The 20310-nt window shown below is 41.8% G+C and overlaps 1 protein-coding gene across 2 annotated transcripts; it reads right to left on the reverse strand.

The window, feature by feature from the left end:
• Positions 1–1899: 1899 nt before the first annotated feature.
• ak2 (adenylate kinase 2) lies at positions 1900–20310 on the reverse strand. 2 transcript variants are annotated; one of them, XM_030064116.1, is made up of 7 exons: positions 20111–20309; positions 16964–17089; positions 13299–13409; positions 11942–12036; positions 10368–10440; positions 7878–8091; positions 1900–2186 (listed from the first exon to the last, which is right to left on the reverse strand). In XM_030064116.1, the coding sequence occupies exons 1-7, from the start codon at positions 20207–20209 to the stop codon at positions 2179–2181; spliced, it is 726 nt and encodes a 241-aa protein (XP_029919976.1). In that variant the 5' UTR covers positions 20210–20309; the 3' UTR covers positions 1900–2178. The 2 variants fall into 2 exon arrangements, with proteins under 2 accessions (XP_029919976.1, XP_029919975.1); XM_030064115.1 differs by lacking the exon at positions 1900–2186 and having other exon boundaries at positions 7837–8091; positions 20111–20310.

The following is a 20310-nucleotide window of genomic DNA, read 5'->3' on the forward strand; positions in this document are numbered from 1 at the left end:
TGATGCCATGAATCATGCCTGCAATGGGATTTTTCTCATAAAGCTACGACTTTAATCTTGGAAATTCTACATCTTTTTTTTTTTTCGCAGAATATAACCCCACCAATCGTGGCTCAAAAAACTTTTCCACCCAATATGGCCCTAATACATAGTCATAACTACAGGTGACATTACTGTAATTTAAAAAAAAAAAAAAAAAAAAAAGGAACTGAAGGAATTGGATAAAGGCCTGATCACTATTACAATGCAGGCCTGTCACTTTCATAATGTGTAACATAACCTTCAACCATAAACCACTGTGTACAATGATTTCATCTACTATGACCGATATTCCCATTTGATGAAGTCAGTGTTAACAGTGACTTTTTTAAAGAACAAATATTAGTTATTATAAACCTTTTTTTTTTTTTGAGACGGTGTGAGAGGATCTTCCTTCTCTGCAAACATCTAACAATGTCCCTCCACCCACCTGGAGGAAATGAGTGTATTTTACAGTAAAGGGTATAGTGCATTAGCCATGGCCCACAGCAATAAACCACAATACACCACATCATCTGTTAAGTTTTAAACAGTCTAATCCAGGGATTTTAAAACTTGTTGCAGATTTATTTCAGACGACCTCCACGCCCCAAACCTGGCTGTCATTAAGGTACAGCCCCCACACCATTTGAAGTGTTCTGCGCTAAATCTTACATGACAAAATACTCTGTTTTATGTGGAAGCATTAAACTGATTCAGTGTCACATTTTAACAATGACGATAAATTAAATTCAAAGTGGTGACATTAAAGTGATACTTGTGGTATTTGCTACTCCATGCGAGTGTGATAGATCCTCCAGGTCTGACACATCAGCTCCCTCCCTCGTCACAAGAATGAACGCTTCACTGGGAGCGTTCATCTCCAAAATGGATGAAATAGACACAACAGAAAAACAACATGATTCTGAGCGGCAATTCAAAGCTTAAAAACAATGTTTTGAAGGATGCACATCAACAAACGTCACTTTGGGATACATTAACTACCACAGTTTTCTGGTTCTTTTGCTTGCAGGTGGAACCACTTTGTGTCTGTATCACTACTACACACCAGCTTCATCTACCAGGTGTGAAAACACAGAGACAGCATCGAGGGGAGCTGCTGCGTAGTGATACAGAAATAAAGTAGTTCCACCTGGTGGCAAGGAAGAGGGCTAGAAAAAAAGCATAAATAATGAATCGCAAACCACTTTTTCAGCTTTGGATAAGTTCAAAATTGTATTGTTGGCTGGGCCAGATCCACTTTGTTCATTTTGGAGGACAGTCTCGGTGAAGCGCTCGCTCTCGTGACAAGGAGGGAGTTAACAGGCCAAACTTGGAGGATCTATTACACTTTTGTAGAGAGGCAATTACCCCTATATGAGTGAGAACCAAATCTATCACTTTAAAACAATGTTAAAATGATCTTTATTTATTTATTTATTATTTAAAAAAACCTTTTGGTTATGCATTTTTTAATTTTTAAATGTGTTATGTAGTTGTTACAATTTCAAAAAAACATTTTCTTACTTTTGTAAAGTAAAAAGTTGTTTTTCAAAGTGTTGATTTTAAAATGTGGTGTAAATGTATAACTTTTTTTTTGTAGATGAGTCTGTGCTTTCCAAAAAAGCAAAAAAATGCATCTAGGCCAAAGTAGCGATCTTTCCGTATGATTTAAAATAAACTGTGAACAAAAAAAAAAAAAAAAAAAGGTCATATACACTTTTTGGTATCAAACTGCTCCTCATCCAGAGGCTGCACCCCACTTTAAAAACCACTGGTCAAATCGATCCGTATATAAACGCTGACATCTCATGAAGGAAATAAAACTCCATTTTAAGGTCAAAGAGCTTGATGAGCAAAACAAACACTCTGTACAAAGTGTGATGAATGTAGAAAAGCATCTTGAGGTTTATTAGAGGGGGAAAACATGGGGAATATATTAATAAGATGGCTTCAATCATTCCTATGAGAATGCACAGAAAATAGTAATGCACTGACGACTCACAGCCCAGCAGCACTGCAAAATTTAACGTTACGCTCTGTGGTACAAGGACTCCCCCTGTTTGTTACCCCCTCCCTCCCTCCAAACATCCATACCCACCCCTCCATCTGCCCCCCCAATAATCCTTCGCCATGGTGGGCAAGAAGCGGCTCAGGAGCTCAACCAGCTGGAAGACAAGGGAGAGAGAGGGGAAGAGAAGCCTGCAGTGAGTTACAGCACAGACACATCACAACAATGAAAAATAAACTCAGCCGTGACTAACAGACTTTTCGGTCGCTTAAATGTTGGAATTGTCAAGAGCAATGCACAGCAGGTACGATGACAGCGCCTTATTGGACGCAGAAGAACGCTGTTGCAAATTAGTGGCGTCCCATCTGAGTGCAATTAGGGTGCCAGCGTTCATCCGCTTTAAAGCAGCACATCAAAAAGAAACATTCATGAACGGTTAATAAAACAACAACCAGCCTTTCTGTTTCTGTTCAAGTTTGGCTTAACCTTCCACTGAACTCGAACTTCAGGCATTCACAGCTTTCAAAAGTGAATTAAAAAAAAAAAAAAAAACGGAGCTGAGGTTTCATTCGGAACAGTGAACATTGTTGTAGGAAATTTACCATGAAACAGTCTCGTCGAGCTAAATATAACAGCGACAACGGCCTGGTGGGACTGCTGAACATCTGCTATTGTTTTACACAGAGAGGAGAGTAACATCAGCTCAGGGGAAGCTGTAGGTGAGGCTGTATGCAACATGTGTCACCAGGTGGAACATGTTGCATGCAGACAGGAAAAAAAATAAATACAAATCAGCAGGTTGAAAAGGAAGAAGGGAGATAAAGGCAAACTCTAAAGTGAGCTTCCGTCTGTGTCCCAGTTTATCTTCAAAATGCTATTCTCTCATTTTTGTGAAACAAAATCATTACGTGGATATTGATCATTCAAAATAGCTCAACGTAAGAGAGGTTTTTCATGTTCTGGACCCTCAACTTGACTTTCATTAAAGTGATTTTGTTGAAATATGAAAAAATTAGGTTAAGTTGTTCAGTTCATTTGAGTTCTTTCAAGAACATGAGTGAAAAAGGCACTTAGCAAAAATAATAAATAAATAAATACACTGGCAAAGAAGATTAAAAGGAAAATTACTAAGGGGTGGGGGTGGCCGGAAAAACTCAAAAACACAAAAACTATGCTTTTAATTATGACATAATGTAACATAATTATTCACAGATTTCATAAGAAACCATTTGGGGAGGGGAGAGGGGGTCCCCAGGGGTCACTTTGAAAACCACTTCACTCAAGACAATTCAGTCCATCTAGTTTTTTGCTTTCTGTTTAATTTTGCATAATTGCTTAAGAGTAGGTGTCAGTTTTTTCCTCAAATGAGAGATTTATTAGTTGGGAAATAAAACCCTGTAAATAAATACAAACCACTGGAACAAAGTGACTGGAAAAAAGGACCTTTGGGAACACGGGAAACAAAGGCCTGAATTCAAAACATTTCCGAGAAGCACTTGTAGCTCAAGGGTGAGTGACCAACATCCTCCACCATCTCTTTGATCTTATTCATTTCACATAAAGTGTAATCTCAGATCAGTGCTCCTACTGTGAGGGCCTTTGTGAGAACCAGCCCAGGGGCTCAAAACACAAAGATACTGACTTGCCTTCAAACTTTCAGTCCAACTCATAAATATTTAAACTTAAAGTAAGTTTAAACTGAATTTATCCAACTGGTCCCTGAACTCTGGACACTAAAGTGAGGGGGGAAAAAAACTTTTCCCGAATTTAAAATACAGACATGGCTTGGTGGTATCAAGGTGTTACAGTTGTAGAAGGGTATTCAGAAAACCTGAAGGTGTGATTTTCAATACAGATGCTCCTTTTTCTATTAAACTGAGGTGGAGATATTGTATTGAGGTGATGTATCGTAGCGCACATAGCCAGCCTGACACCACTACACACACATACACGTCCGTTCAGCCCACTGGTGTGTCGGCATCCACCACAGCAACCAGTGTCACTGGATCCCCAGCAAGGAACGCTAAATCTGTCAAAGAAGGGAACTCATTTTCTATCAATTCATGATTCTGTGTGCCACACTTATTTAAACCTAATTAGCTCATTGCATATTGGACACACAGCACTTTTTTAAAAACACAAATACTGTCATACACCATACACTACGGGGAAATTTCAGACGGGAAATGAAAAAACAGATACCGCCCAAGCCTAAGCCTAACCCTGAAGGTTAGGTAGGGTGAAAGAAGGTAAAAGACTTGAGACAACATGCTGCTAATTCTTCTACACTCTTCAACTTCAACAATCACGGTGTGATTTTGAGATTATTCTGTGTTGCCAACAGTATTATGTGGCTGAAATGACTAGTTTGGTTGCACTGTGACATCCTACGGGGCTCACAAAGTGTAATGACAACTTGTTTTTTGTTTTTTTGTTTTGTTTTGTTTTTTTGAGGCCACAAGACATAACTTGCTCCCTCAATTTAATTAACTCTTGTCCACAAGATAAGTGTGCAGCACTCTTCCTTCCCCCCGGTAGCAGACTGCACCTGTACCTGGAGATCCTCAGGGACAAATGTTGTCTGTTGAAGACTAAATTGAGGGAACAAGTTATATCTTGTGGCCACAAACTAACGAAGTCATAGAAACGAGTTAATTAAATTGAGGGAATGAGTTGTATCTCGTGGCCACAAATTAGTAAATCATAGCCTTGAAATATTCTGCACTCACACGTTTGGATTAAACACAGGGAGACTCCGACGGTCTGGGTGAAGTAAATATGAACCAAGTATCTTTACCACATTTATCAGAGCAAAACAAATTTCAGTGTTTAATGGAGACTTTTGGCAAATAAGCTCTTTGATCAGCTTTCCACTGATTGTGTGGTTTTTAGTCTGCTGAGGTGCATGGTAAACAGCAAAGTCTTTTTTTTTTTTTTTAAATGAAGGTCACTGCAGGCCAGCTTAGGGTTTCCACAGCATTAGCATGCACTGCAGCACACTACCTCGAGGACTCAGAGGTCGCTGCACAAAGGTTAGTTGATCAAACAGCTTTGTTGCCAAAATGTTGTTGCATTTGCATTTATTGTGCAACCGGGCGCCAGCTCCGGCCCACGTCCTCTCTGAATATTCCCGAATGTTTGGTCTCTGTCGTCTGTCTGCACCGAGGGATCAAAAACTAAACAGCAGGGAAGGCTCTGGACCGTTTCAGTGCCTCATGAAATATCCATTACACCTGACATTAACAATTAAAGAGAGACTAAGGGGAAGTGTCAGCACAACTCGCCCCGTGTGCATTAGCTTTCCTACAATAACAGTGATGTGCACATCTGCTTAAAATATCCTGTGGTGCACATCCTCCACTGAGGCCGGTTTTCCTGTAATATTTGTTTTGTACCTTGGCAAGGTAATGTATATTGTTATGAGCTGCTGACCTCTGACCTTCCTGTGGGTGGGGTTTCATATTAAGATGCTGCATCAGGTAAGCTGTTAGTTGCAGAGAGGTGTCCTTAGTTTATTCCAGGTAGGGTTGTAATGATTAATTCACTGCATCAATTATTTGACTGAATTGATCTTCTAAAAGAAATGGAGAGTGAATCACTCGGACTTCAACCTGAATCAAAATGCTTTGAATTGAATTGTTTGTAATTCTTAAAACAAAAAACAAAAACCCTAAGCATTATGGGGATGTGAGCATACTATAAATTGCATTTTTTGGTCTAAAAATATACTGTCGATATTTTGTTTAAGTTTTTTCTTATTATTATTGCACGTTTTTATTTAATGTCGATAAAATTTTGGTTTAAACTACTGCACTGAACTGTCAACTTGAATTCTTGTTTACAAACTACAATTCAATCTTTCCAAAAAAGCGAGTTCATAACCAATGAATTGAACTGAATTTCTGCTGATTCATACCCCTAATTCCTGAATGTCAAAAAAGGAGAGTTATAGAAGGGTCTCTGCAGGGTCTTCTGTCTTCACCCTGCTTCTCTGCATAACTGTGCCTGAAGTAAATGAGGTAAATGCTGATGCTTTGATATTTTTAAGCTCTCTGGCACTTCAGTTTATGTCGTTGGGATTATTTAAGCTTTACACAAAACCCACATATCTTGCAGTGGAAGATTATAGCATTAAAAAATAGGTAAAAAAAAATCTGCAAATACTATTTGGCCCAGGTCTGATCATAAATCGACGCACCTCTTGACAGATTCTGGTGTATTAGTCACCTCAAATGATAAGAGAAAAGAAAGACTGGAAAGACATGCACTGCCTGGACGAAGATGACAACTGCATGTTGCTACAAAAACTCAAGTTTGTAAACCTGGTCACAGCAGTGATGGGCAGCAAGCCTCTGAGCTGATGTCACATCACTGAGGATTACATTAAATACTGTATTTTCTACACTGGCACAATCTATTGCACATTAAAAAGGCACACTGCATTAGCAATCGCCATTAGCTGCATAAATCACATTTTCAGTTTAACCAGTGCAGTCTTAAGTCCCAAAGGTAATCCATAAAGTCCAAGATACCGAGAGCAGTAGCTGAGGCAGGAGTCAACTGGAGAGGAGGAGGAGGAGGAGAAGGAGGAGGAGGAGTGCATGGGCCAGCAGCCACGAGGAAGAAGAGGAGACAGGAGATTACAGGCGAAGAGAAGGAAGGAGGAAGATCCTCGATCAGAGGCAGAGGAGATGACAAAGGCCTGAACACACTGGACACAAGGACTGAACCTGTGAATTTGAACTGCAGGCATGAAACAAACATCAGCACCTGAACCTGAACCAACACTGACGGGGAACCATTTTCATTACTCTGACCCAGAGGCTGTGGCTGGGACTTTCCTGCAGTCTGCTTCACAGCAAGACCACACACAGTCCACAAACACTGCTTACAAACTAATAATAGCTGTATGCTAACTAGCTACATTTCCAACTCAATTTGGATTTAATTTATTAGCTTTTCAGCATCCATGTCATGACTTCTATTTCTTCATTTCTCAGCAATGACACCCTGATTAGGAACTTCAAACAGTTCAACGGTGATTGCGTTTGAGGACTTTTCAAACTAAACAACTGCTGTGCTCCACACTCAATGTGGCAAAAATCAAGCCAGTTTCAGGGCTGTGGTGTGTCGGTGCGTGTAGGGCCAATGAAAATGATTTGGCAAGTTTGGAAACGTGTGTCTGGCACTTCCAGTGCATTTCTGCCTTTAGGGAAGAATAGAAAGTGGGAGTAGAGCAGGACAAAAGAACGGTTTGGAGCCCTTAGTGAACGAGAAGCAGAGACTGGGGAAAAGGAAATGGCGGAGTAATTAACTATACAAGAGCAAAGCAAACCTGTCCAGTTAAGGCAAACAGTATGCAACAATCGGCAACATTTTAAAACACATTTTGGAGAAACTGTGCCATAAGTGGAGACATGCATGGCAATTTGTTACGCTAAATGTCAAATCGTGAAATCTCATTTCTACAGTTGTGAAAGGCAGACGTGATAGCCATAACATACAGTAGTGCACTGTTTGGTGTTTGCTGATTCATTTGTGGAGTCTTTAGACACATGCTTTTGCGATGCAGGCTAGACAAATAAACTTTACAAATGTACCTAAAAGTGCTCCATTAGTTTGCCCCCCGACGCAAAAACAGAAAGGATAATCAGTAAGGGGGCTGACACTGCGCTGATGTCTCCATCTTCCACATTAAAGTGATGTGTGCGCTTTAGTTACATTTCGTTGCCACTGTGACACTTGATCAACTCTTGTAAAAGCTCCGACCATGAGAAAAAGAAAGAGCAGAGGGACGCAGGGAGGAGGAAGAGGAGGAGTTTTTAAATGAAGAACACTTGGTCTTTACAGGCACGGGCAGCGGTTTCCACGGCAGCGGAGAAAGCAGCTACAATGGAGGCGAAAACGACGTTGGGGGCCTGGGCGGCGTCGATGGCCGTGTGCAGGCCCCTGGCTCTGTAGTACTGCACCAGGGGAACCGTCTGCCGGTGGTAGGCGTCCAGACGGGAGCGCAGCGTCGTCTCGTTGTCATCGCTGCGCCGCATCAGGGGCTCGCCGGTCACCTGGCAGGGAGAAAACACACAAAGGGAGAGAGAAAATGATTAGTTGTGCAGGAAAGAGGAGAGGAGTCAGACACAGGGGGATCAAAGCTTTGATGTCAGATGTAAAATCCCCAGATTTTTTTGTATGACTATAATGTTGAACTTCCGTGATCTATATAAACTAGTTTCTCCCTTGACCAAAGTGTATACACATTTCAGATTCAGAGGTCCTACTAAAGTTTAGTGTTCTTCTACAGGAGAAGAAAACAAAGTGATCGCAAACTAAATTATGGTTAGTGAATAACGAGTCACTGATATTCTGTGACTTGTCCTAAGAATTTATCATGTTTCCTGACTATCTCTGCCTGAAAAAAACTCAGTGACTTTGCAGAAATGTGGAGACAACAGGTGAGAAAGATGAAACTGTGCAGGAGAGAAAAGAGAAGGAAAAGATACAAAAGCAGATCAGAAATGTGGGGCAACAGTGGAAAAAGGAGGTGGAGGAAAGAGGAAAAGAGAGTGGGTGGGGGTTGCGCAGGCAAGGTGGAGATGGATACAAGAGAAAGAGAAAAACAGATGACTGATATTGTCTGTATAATAATGTGCACTGTTCCAACTGTCTAAAACTGGGTCAGTGCTTTTTAGTTTCTCCAACAATTGTAGCAGACACTCTTGGAGCCGCAGATCAGAGGCAAATCCGCATTTGCTTGGCGCTCAAACGGCATGTGTGAACTGTTCAGAGACATGATCTGAGAGACTTGTGGATGCCTCGCAGACGCATGTTAGGTATCAAACAGGCTAAATATCTGGACCTGTCGGGGAGTCCAAATCCTGGAGTGTTAAAAGTGTTGTGACTGGGAATGAGGGCAGCGACGAGCTGCAGCCAATGAAAGCACAAGACACAGGGTGAAGGGAAACATGGGGGAGGAGTCATAACACCTGCAACACGACAATAATCAATAAGCATGCCTTTCACTTTTCCTTTTACTTGCATTTTCGCTGCAATGAGCACACAAACAACTTGGATCGCTCGTTTCTGATGGACTTCCATCTTTAGAAGAGAAATAATCCTGTCTCGCACATGGTATTGTGTCATTTCCTGTGTTACTTCTCGCGTGTGTTTTTCTGTCAAAATGTGGTTTGCAGACCAGACTCATTGGGGACTCCTCCAGGTCAAAGAGCTTGTGATGTGTGACCTCCTGTCGCCAGTCAGACATGTGAAAACAAAAACCACTAGCCAGAAAGTTGTGTGGTTTGAACACTACAGCGACAACTGATGACTCAGAAAATCATGTAGTGTGTGCTAAGCATGAGTCTCACCCACTCCCTCCCTCACACACACACACACACACACCCCCTACTTGTTTGCTGCACCAAAATCCTTTTCTGTTGCACCGATGTGAACACAGCAGCTCATGCAACTAGCTGTCCTGCTTTCTTAGCCAGGGGATCGTGTGTCGCTGTGTGCACATGATACACGTTCCCTCACAAACAGCGTTGTTATAACCAGCTTACCCAAATTAAATAAAATGGACCTTAAACATAAAAACTGTGGGCATTATGGAACAGACCGACCCATGTGAGAGTACGAAAGAGCGCACACATCACACCGATTTCAGAAGAAAACATCCCCAGTCACTTCTCAGTCATTTATATGTTTTGAAAGTCAATTTTAATCAGTTTCTAAAGATTCTGCAGTTTGTCATCGACCCCTTCATTATGTAATCTAAAGCAATCTTAAAATTGAAATTGCTCTTATGATCTGTTTTATAAAAAGGATGGTTTTGATCTTAATATTTTTTCGTGACGATGCCAGCACAACTCCCCCCACTGCTTGGTGAGCACAAATAAACATTTCTAAGAGCAGAGACATTCCTCCAGCTTTAGTTTTGATTAAAAATAAAAAAGGTCTATTAGCACCTTGTAAAAAAAAAAAAAAAAAAAAAAAAAACCCATTCAATCATCCTCCCACCTTGACCCCGGTGACACCCACCACCCTTCTCCACTACCAGGCACACAGCTTCTCAACCGTTACATATTAGCCACATCTTCTTGACTTTTTTTTTTTCTAACTCAGCTCTGATGTCCCTTATTAAATCTATAAAATGTAGTGGCTGCCACCTGGATTCATGTCATAAAAAAAAGAGACGGTGTCGCGAATGTTTTGTACATCAAGAGCCAGTCACAACAGTTGGACGCGGTCTCGGCTTTGCCAGTTTCAGCTCTGGATGTCATTTGAAGTGGGAGGCAGTTTGAGCAGAAGTGGCTCTAAGTGGGTTGATGGTGAAACTACTCACGTCATCCTTCATGGGCTCTTTAGGGGGGTTGAACTCCTCGTGGTAGGAGCGGCCGCTGGGCTGATGAATTAGTCTGGGAAAGAGGAGGGGAGGCAGTGAGAGGAGGTGGAGGACGGGACAAGGACGGAAGAGAGAAGGGAGAAAAAAAAAAAAAGAGAAGGAGGACAGATGAGGGTTAGACAGCCGCAGTGACTCACCAGCAGTTTAACACTCCTTTTCACTTCCCACATGCTGCCCTTGTCCTACTTGGACTTGAAAAGGCAGCAGCCAGCCACCTCCTCACAAAGGACCCCCGCTGGCAGAGAGATGGCCCTCTGCAAACTCGCTGGAAGTGTTCTCTATTCAGCCTGGCGTGCAGATAATGCGGCCCGGTTATTGTGACGAAATGGGATGAAAATTGCGCTGTAATGGCAAACAAACACCGACAAAAGCCTCTGCAGACCAGTTTCGGCGCTGCAGACACGTGCACGGATGAAGGTCTCGCTTGTTTTCTGAAAAAGGTCACTGGACCGTTTGATTGAAATCTCACGTCAGTTTTCAAGTACGGCGTGGTATGTCGAATTGTTTGGAAACTGTTTACGAGGCAGTGCAGAGAGTTTTGACATAAATCTATAAAAATCACTTTACATTTATCTTTTATGTTTCCTCTTACAACTTACTTTAACATGAACCCTTTGACAGCCGATTCACTTCTCACAGCGACCGGCTAAAGGAGGGGTGTGGCGGTGGATGTGATTAAAGTGACAGCGAACCCTAAAATTTGATTCATGTCCATGTCCAACATGTTGAAGTGGAATGTCTTGACAAATATTTTTATTTTATCAATTTGCCTGTTGTACTTTAATCACTCTTTATTATGAAGCACTTTGTAACTGGGTTTTTAAAAAAGTGCTATATAGATAAATATTTTATTTTAGCAAAAGACCATCAAAACAGTTTGAAATGATTTCAAATAATCTGCAACAGCTTCCAGAGTCAACGTTATTAGCTAGAAAGTTGGCAAAATGTTGATCTGTTGCATACCGGGGTGGTTTTCTCCCTTAAGTTTTCTTTTCCTGGAAATGTTGGGGCACTTAATGGCCGGATTAAACACTTTGTGATTTGTATCTTTTCTCTTCCCGTGTCCATTTGAGACAAACGTACAAACAGCATTTCAACAAGGTCAAAGTCAAAGTCAAACACTGAGCAGGTAAGAGTTTGAAGTTTTAATCCAACACATTTCAGCATGACGGGACCCGGCGGCTTCTGGAAGGATCCAACTCGCCACCTTCCAGTCCCAGGACGCTCTCTCAAACCCCCCAGGCTAGCATCCCTGCTAATTGCACACTTTTTCATGCTTCATTTCTCTCCAAAATTATCTCCCTATCCCACACTGCTCTGCTCACATGAATCAATTGAGTCGCCTGGGTGGATTTAACAAGAGAACAGCGTGAGAGGCTTCTCAGTCCGAGGAGAAGCACAAACATGGAAAATAATGCATTATCAGTGCCTGCCAGGAACGTGTTTACGAAATCAAACTCAATTATTCTCTCTCTCCTGCTCAATATATGATTTCCCCTCCTCCTCGTTCTTACCTGCCACAGATCCTGCGGACCAGCAGCGAGTCGTCAACAGAAAACTCGACCACCGAGTCCAGCTGCTCCTTTCTCTTGTCCAACAAGTCGTCAAGCTGCAAGAGACAAACTGAGGGAGTTAAAGATAAAATACAGCTGCTAAGTATTGATGAGGTCAGTGGTGCTTCAGAAAAAAAATCTCTTCTACGTCCTTATTTCAAATAACTCTTTGGCTGCGACTAAATGTTTCCACTGGAGATTAATCCATCAATTATTTTTTGATTAGCTGTTTCATAATTTTTCTATAAAATTTTTAAAAAGATGAAGGTTCAAACCATACCTTTCACAAATTGCATCACTATCTGTTTTTTGGTGTGCAAATTGTTTTTCATCTTTTTTAGACAATTCTATAAAATGTGAAAATATTGAGTCGTTTATTTAAGACTTTTCTAGTGTACCCACCACTGGCCAGCAGCCAAAATAACCCCTCAAATTCATACATATTATGATAAAAAAAAATAAAAAATAAAAAATAAGCATAACATAGCATTTTTGAAGCTGTAATCAACAAATGTTCAGTATTCTTATTTGGTAATAAGATCGATCGATATAGATACTGATCATTAATAACTAACACCAATAACCAATATTCAGGGCCAAAATCCATTTACAGCAAATCTGGAAGTTACAATGTCAAAAGTTACACTATTAGCAACACCAACACAAACTTTTCTTTGAATTAACTGTGTAAGTAACATTATAGTATTACAAAATGCCAAAATGCAGGAAATTAGCCAAATAAATAAACAAGAATCCTGCCATTTTTTTTCTTGCTGGAAAACAATATAACTATTGAAAAAGGGTATTTTTTAACATCAGATCAGTGATGATTTGCTCCATTGTCTTTCAGGACCGATAACTGGTCAATCCTTGCTTAATAAATGACTAAAATGATACCTCTATTATCAAATTTTCAGCCTCATCATTTTGTCAGCAGACTAATTAAATCATCAACTCATCATTTCACCACTGGCTACTTGTAACCTTGCCGTCAAAATAAAAAGGACAATGTTTTTCTTAGTGAAAAGTTTAATTTTTGGAGATTTGAGGTTTTTTACTGGACGGTGCATTCCACAGGATGAACTGTGACACTCCCCAGTGACACCCTGAGAAATCCCTGAATCATTCACTGCATCAAATGATGCCACTGAAACTAAAACTGATGAGTTTCTGTTCCCACTTCGGCCTCCAAATGTAACGTCTGCACTCTCTGTGTCGCTTTCCATGCAACGCTGCACTCCAGGAAGTTTCGATTCACAGCCAGTGAGAGCAGCATGGGGACAAAAAAAAAAAAAAAAAAGTCAAATCAAGTCCTAACCATCTCTGCTTGTTTGACGGTGCGGGGGAATCCGTCCAATAGGAAGCCGTTCCTGCAGGGGGGCGTGTCCAGGTTCTTCTCTATGAGCTCCACCACCATCTCATCACTGACCTGCAGGGAAAATGAAAAGACTCTTGGTCATTCACATCCCTACTTGCTGCTTCCATGCAGATTCATCTAAAATCCACCGTGACATGTGAGGGGGTGATTTATCTGAATGTCCACGACAGATAGAGGTGCTGTGTTCGTTTTTTTAGGGCTGCACAATTAATTGAAATCATATCGAAATTGCAATTTGGATAAGTACAATATCCAAATCACACCAGCTGCAGTTTTTGTTTTGATAAAGGTTAAATGTGACAGTATACCATTATATATCAAGTATTGTGGAGCTGCAGAGATGCCCTGGACAACAAATCATATTCTCCGGACGTTAAAAAAAAAAAAAAAAAAAAAACATGGTTTGGTGGAGACCCAAGCCAAATCACATCATCTTTATTTTACTAGTTTTGTGATCGCTCCCACTAAAATTGCAAATATAACAGCAGTCGTGATGTCTGTCAAAGTAATGGTGATATGATTTTTACTGTGACATGCAGCCCCATTTTGTGTAACCTTTTTCTATTTGATGAGCACTGTGTTTTCTGTACTGGCTTTGCAAACTGAATTTCTTCCAGGAGAATAAATGGAACAGACAAAAAGGAGACTTGTTTATACTGTGGGTGCAGATACAGGCCTGCACAAAGGTAAACAGTCACCCAGTCAAACACAGATAATGGAAAAGGACAGCAGCAAACAGACACATAATGAATGGACACACACACACACACACAGGTTTGTGAGACGGCACAATGAAGAACAATCCCGCTGAAAGAGTTATGCAACAGCTGCCCAGCAACAGATAATTACTGATCAGGGATGAATCAGGCAGGGAACAGCAGGGAATGAACAGGCCTGTTAGAAATGAATCGGTGGTACAGAATATGCTTTAAAAAAAGAACATGTGGAAATAAAGCGTCCCAACAGAGTCATGCAACCCACATTAGGGCTGTGCAAAGTGACCTAATTCTCATATGCAGATATAGGTCATTTGATATCCTGATAATGATATATATAACAATACAGCACATTTTCAGGAAATTACATGACTAAGTGTAATGATGAAATCAGTCTATTGGCAACCTCAACACGCTTCTTGGCACATTTTTTTCCCAGGCAACAATAGTGCCATGAATGCACCATATGGAGCGACACTTCCTCAGTCAGATACTAAGACATTTACTTTTCTGTCACAGCGCTGCCACAGCTACACCGCATGTCAAGCGACATAAGACCGCTTAAGTCCGCTAGACCAGTGGTCCCCAACCCGGTTTTGTTTCAGCTCCACTCTCTAACACCTGATACATTTAAGGGCTTCATGCTGATTGGCTGAAACAGATCTACCTGAACAGGGTATGCATGAAGGCATGTGGACCTTAACTGGGTCAGGTGTGCAAAAGTAGAGCTGAAATCAAAACCTGCAGGACAGAGGGGGGCATGAAGACTGGGTTGGGGATGACTGCGCCGGACTTTTCTGTACGACCTCTGTTTTTTTCTGCCGGCTGACAACGACATGATGTTGGTTTCATGTCTCGTCAACCAGCTGGAAATGGGGAGGTCTGTATACCTGCTGTGATGTTGCCAGCTCAGCCCAAAATTCTACAGACTGCAAGGTGTGACTAAATTCACAGAGAGAAATAAATCAAAATACTGCTTTGGAGTGAATGTTGTGTCTCAGTGGATGCAGCCATGACTTCTGATGTTTTTATCTGAGCTTCATTAGTGCAGTTAATAAAACGACGCTGCTGTGAGCGTTTTAGTGACCGGTGAAGTGTGACACTGACACTGTGTCGAACACAGCGTGGCTGCTGCTACACTTCCACACAATTTAAAATTACACTGAGTTATTATGTATTATGTGTTATTATTATGCTGCTAGTTTATGTAGCCTGCGCTCATGCATACAGTTCAGAGAAACACTCAACATCACTCAAACTACAGAAAATAAACTCCCGGCATACAATACCATGGAGTTGATTTGTAACGCAATAAAGTAAAGGATAGAGCAAAACATGGAATGACAGATGTTTTTCAACTGTCGCATGATACATATCGTCATATCACACAGCCTTAACCTACATGGTAACACTCTAAAACTGGAACTGTGTCACCATTAGCATGATAGTACGTAATTCTTATTATCTTTCACCTGAGTAAACTCATCAATTTAGTGCCGCAGCAGCTTGGATGATTGAGTGTTAGCATTCAGACACACCCATGAGGAGGAAAAAAAAACAACTTGACTGGTATTTTGGAGACAATTCAAAGTCAGTCAAAACCTCAAGGCCCGTAATTAAAATGCGTTGGAAAGACGGGGACAAAGGACGGTTAATGTATTTTGGTCTTGTCACTCAGTACACACACCTGTCTTTTCATCAATGCCATCAGTTCATACTGGTATCAGATGTGGGTTACACTCAGCCAACAGATACGACCGCTCATTATGTAACGGTGAAGTGAACTCCTTCAAGGTGACACAGTACACCTCTGCTCTGCATTGGGATCTTTGTCAGCCTTATCCAAGTTTATTTTGTGTAATGACTCATATGTTACCACACCTTTTACACACCTCCTTTTAAAAGAAACATAATTTGATGCAAAATTTCTAGTTTTCAAATGATCTTGTTAGCTTTCTAGACTCTACTAAAACAAACAGTCTGATGTAATGCAGGGGGTCGGCAACCTTTGTGATACGAAGTGAGAGTTTGAAACCTTCTTGTTAATCAATGTGACACGGACATTATCATTAAATTTAATGATGACACCACATGAATTCAAATCAAAATTTCCAACAGATCTGTATTTCATTCCATCCATACAGGCAACATGCCAAGCAATAATAGACTTGGAGATTTCACCAGTAAAGACAATCAGTGGTGTGTGCAGAGGGCAAGTAATGAACAACTACTACCACTAATAATAATAATAATAATATAAAGACTTTATGGGGGAAAAAGACTTTAATGGGATTGGCTTGCTTCCCACAACCAGACACGTTTAGTTTGATAGATTCTGCCTTGTCTGCCTCATACTTTGTGTTTTGTCTCAAAAGTACATTCAACACCCGACAGTGGCTGTATAAGAGGTAGGCTAATGTGGCATGCGGATGACAGGGCACTTAAACGGCTTAAGAAATTCCTCAAATTACACGTATTGTTAGTGTTTCGTTGGTTAAGCCAGCGGTGGCACGCGCACCTAAGGTTGCCGACTGCTGGTCTATAGTTTCTGTGTGCATCCATAATAACTGCACCTGGGCACCTGAACCCATTAGGAATATTTCAGCTAGGTTCCCTTATTACACGTTACAGTCTGCTCTGCCTTGCTAATATGTGTTTCATTTGTGTGCTGTTTACCATCTTGTGATTTAATTTGATATAACTGCTCTAAGGATTTTAGAGGCTTTCTGTACACATTGTAAATATCAAACCTGTTTAAAATGACCCTCACTGACCAAACAGGTTTGGAAAAGGGCAAACAGGAAAAACAACAGCAAAAGATTTATAAAAAAAAAACAAACAAAAAAAAAAAAAAACAGACAAAGACATACACATATGCAAAGGTCTTACCAGTTTGCCAGCGTCCATGGTCTCCTTGAGCCTCTTGCCGAGTTCGGAGCCCGACGCCACCATGGCTCTCAGCATGTCCCCGGTGGCCAGGTGGCAAACACAGTACTGCTCTGCTAGTCGAGGGGCCTGCAGGGAGGAGCGCAGCATTCAGACTGCCAGTCATGACTTTCAGCATCCACCAGCTTAGTGCTGCTTTATTCTGGCTGCAGAGGTCTGTCTTTTCAAACCACTACACTGAGAGACAGTCAAACATGATTTGGAAGTCCACTTGTGATCTACAAATCTACCAGGATGGTAAAACCATGAAAGTTTCTGGTGGATTTTCAGATGTGGCTCAAGACTTGGGTACCAAGTCAATACCCATGTTTTAAATCACATCAATACTAAAGCCAATACTAGTGGTTTTAGTATTGATGTGACTGGGCAACTTCACTGCAAAAAGCCCACGAGCACAAGATCAATAACCATGTGTGGTGTGACAGCTCTGCAGCCAAAAGCTTGGACTCATCAACAAGAGAAAATGTCAAGGTAACGGTCCGCTGGGCTGCTTTGTTTTCTGTTTGCTGGCTACAAGCAAATAACGCACTGCAACTCTGTCCCTATTCTAATGAATGCTACATCTTTAAACTGAAATGTTCACTTTCAAACAAGAAAAGCAGGTTAAGCCACCCTACAGCTCCAGCTTGTTCAACTGTCACAGGAATACGACTCAATTGACGGGTGCATATTGGGCTGGCTCCTAAATTAATACCATTTACCTGAAAATTGCGGGTAAATTTAGGGTTTGGCGGATACATTAAGGGGTCAGGGTCACCAGCCAGGTTCCCAGTAAATAATCTGTAATTACAGGGCCTTCTTTTTATGTGCTCCTCACTGTCCATCGTACCTATCGTGACGTCAGCTAATCCAATCAAAGCTGTTAATTTGGCGCTTTCAATGTCATGTTTGTCTACGCTTTTGTCGGAAGAAACATCACACGTTACATGTCATCAGAGATGGCGACACATTTCTGGTGTCAAGCCACCAAAAAGAAAACGTGAAGGTGAAGAAAAAAAGTCATGCAGGTTGGCGTTCTGAGTGACGTGGGAGTCCCGAGATCCCGACCAAAATATGAAGTTTAAAAGCAGTGTGTTCCCAACGTGCCGGAGAGACGGCTGCTGTGATGAGGAATGACTGGTTTGGAAAGGTCAGTGCTCAACATTAACCTCAGCCCACACATCTGCGCTGATCTGTACATCAAACATACAACATGCTTCAAGTTTATTTACACAGCCTCTTACAAACAGGACTGTCCCAAAGGACAAAAACCACATTACAAGGAAAGAGTTATAACACACAGAAATATTGTTGTGCAAGTGTGAGAGAGAGAGTCTACAGCTCAGGCCTAATGTGGTCATTTTGACAATTTTAGTTCTTAAAAAAAAAAAAAAAAAAAAAAAAACTTCACTGAGATCTGGGTTTTGTCTATCAACTCTCAGCACAAATAATTCTGAAGAAATGAAATTGTGCAACTGCTGACTTCCAGCCAAAGAACGGCTCATTTTCAACTTGATTTTGATTCATGGCTAAAATAATTACTCAGGAATTTGATGCCAGTAATTAATCACGATTAGCCTTTATGATTTGTTTTTTGTTTTTGTTTGTTTTTTTAATTACACTTCGTACAACTTATATCAAGAATTTTCAATTACACCTGGAGAGCTAAAATGAAATGTTTCTATATGGCCATATAACATGATAAATGTGAGTAATAATGCAGTGTTTTATTGATTCCTATTGGAAGAGTCGCTTTTCACCCTTCAGACAGGGGATTAACCTGCTGGATTCAGTGTCTTGTTCAAATACATTTCAGTGGGGCAGAGGCTGACAGAAAGAAAAGGCTTCACTGGCTCTCAAGCATTGTGCAATTTTAACCTGATGCACAGTTTTATCATAATTTTCTCAATAATGTCCTGAGGGCTGTAAGTCAATCATTGCACCATGTCTTCGTCACTGCCAAATCCCTGTCACAATCACGAGTGCAATGCACAGCTCAGCAGACTTTTGTCTCAACTCGCTGTGATGGAGCAGCATTATCACCAGGTTCTCTCTTTCCTGTAATGACCTTTAAATCCATTTTTTAAAAATTATTATTTTGTTCATGCACAACCAGACAGACTAAGAGGAACAGTGCACTTAGAGATCCGGCCTCAGCGACCTGTGGCGCTCTTGTACATGGGAGTTAATGAAAGTGCAAGCAGAAATGTGAGGAGCACCCAATGAAACACCTCACAGCTGGCTGAAATTAAATCATAATGTGCATGTGAGGGCTGGTATTAGATTTTCATCCTTAAATGTGAGGTTGAAGTGTTGTGGAGACTTGTGTAAAGATCACACCCTCTCTCTCCAGGTTTCTATGCCATACACTTTGCGGGTGTACGTTTGACCTCACCACCTCACTGGAGCTGTGAATCCCCAGGTGTGTGCTGAAGACACCTGAAGCGTCACCTAATACACTCTGCTGCGGCTCAGCTCCCTCACACCGAGCGCAGTCAGGTTGCAGGCTGTGCCACCAGCTCTCTCACACACTCACTCACACCTCCACCTTTGTATCCTTGACAGCACATGATGTGGCATTACAGCGGCGCGGCCTGCAGTGTGTTCATGAAGATAAGAGTGGGCGCCAATGTCATATAATTAGGGTTAGCGATAAGTCTCCCCAGCTGGGCCGGCTTCTGTGCCAGTGTTGTGGTGTTTAAAGCGGCACCTGTGGGTCTTGTCTCGGCGGTGTGCCTTAACATCTCACACCGCATGATGTGGCACTAGCGCCGGCATGGATGGAGCCAAAAAGTTAAAGCTCCAGTACCGGAAGATTCAGCCGTTTTCTCGGACAAAACCAGTTAAACCTGTCGCCAACGTGCGGCTAAGATGTAGAAAGCCATGCTAACACACAAAGTGAGTAAGTGGCGGCTACGGCATGCAACACAAGCTGAATTAAATAACTTTGGTTGTCAGAAATAGTGTGTGTGGAGCGGGACTTTTCTGGATGAGGTACATGTTGCCGGTGACAGCAGGCTAAGCTAGTTGGTTAGCATTAGCCGGCGCTGCGTTCGGCCATGCGCTTCTCGCGGCTAACCGTCAAGTTAGCCTCGGCTCTGTCCGCCTCACCTGCGTCCCCTTCCCGGCCCCGGGCGGCCCGAGCAGGATCGCCCGGATCCCCTCCTGCATGTCGGCCACTGCCTCTTTCAGCTGGGCGCTGGGGGCCATGTCTGCCGCAGGACACCGGAGGACACAAACTTAAACAAAGTCTTCACCGTCCTTGTTGCACTTCACCGGAGTGCCAGCTCGGCTAGGAGAGGAAGCGTCCC

The sequence above is a fragment of the Myripristis murdjan genome, chromosome 11 (genome assembly GCF_902150065.1).
Source record: "Myripristis murdjan chromosome 11, fMyrMur1.1, whole genome shotgun sequence".
NCBI lineage: Eukaryota > Metazoa > Chordata > Actinopteri > Holocentriformes > Holocentridae > Myripristis > Myripristis murdjan.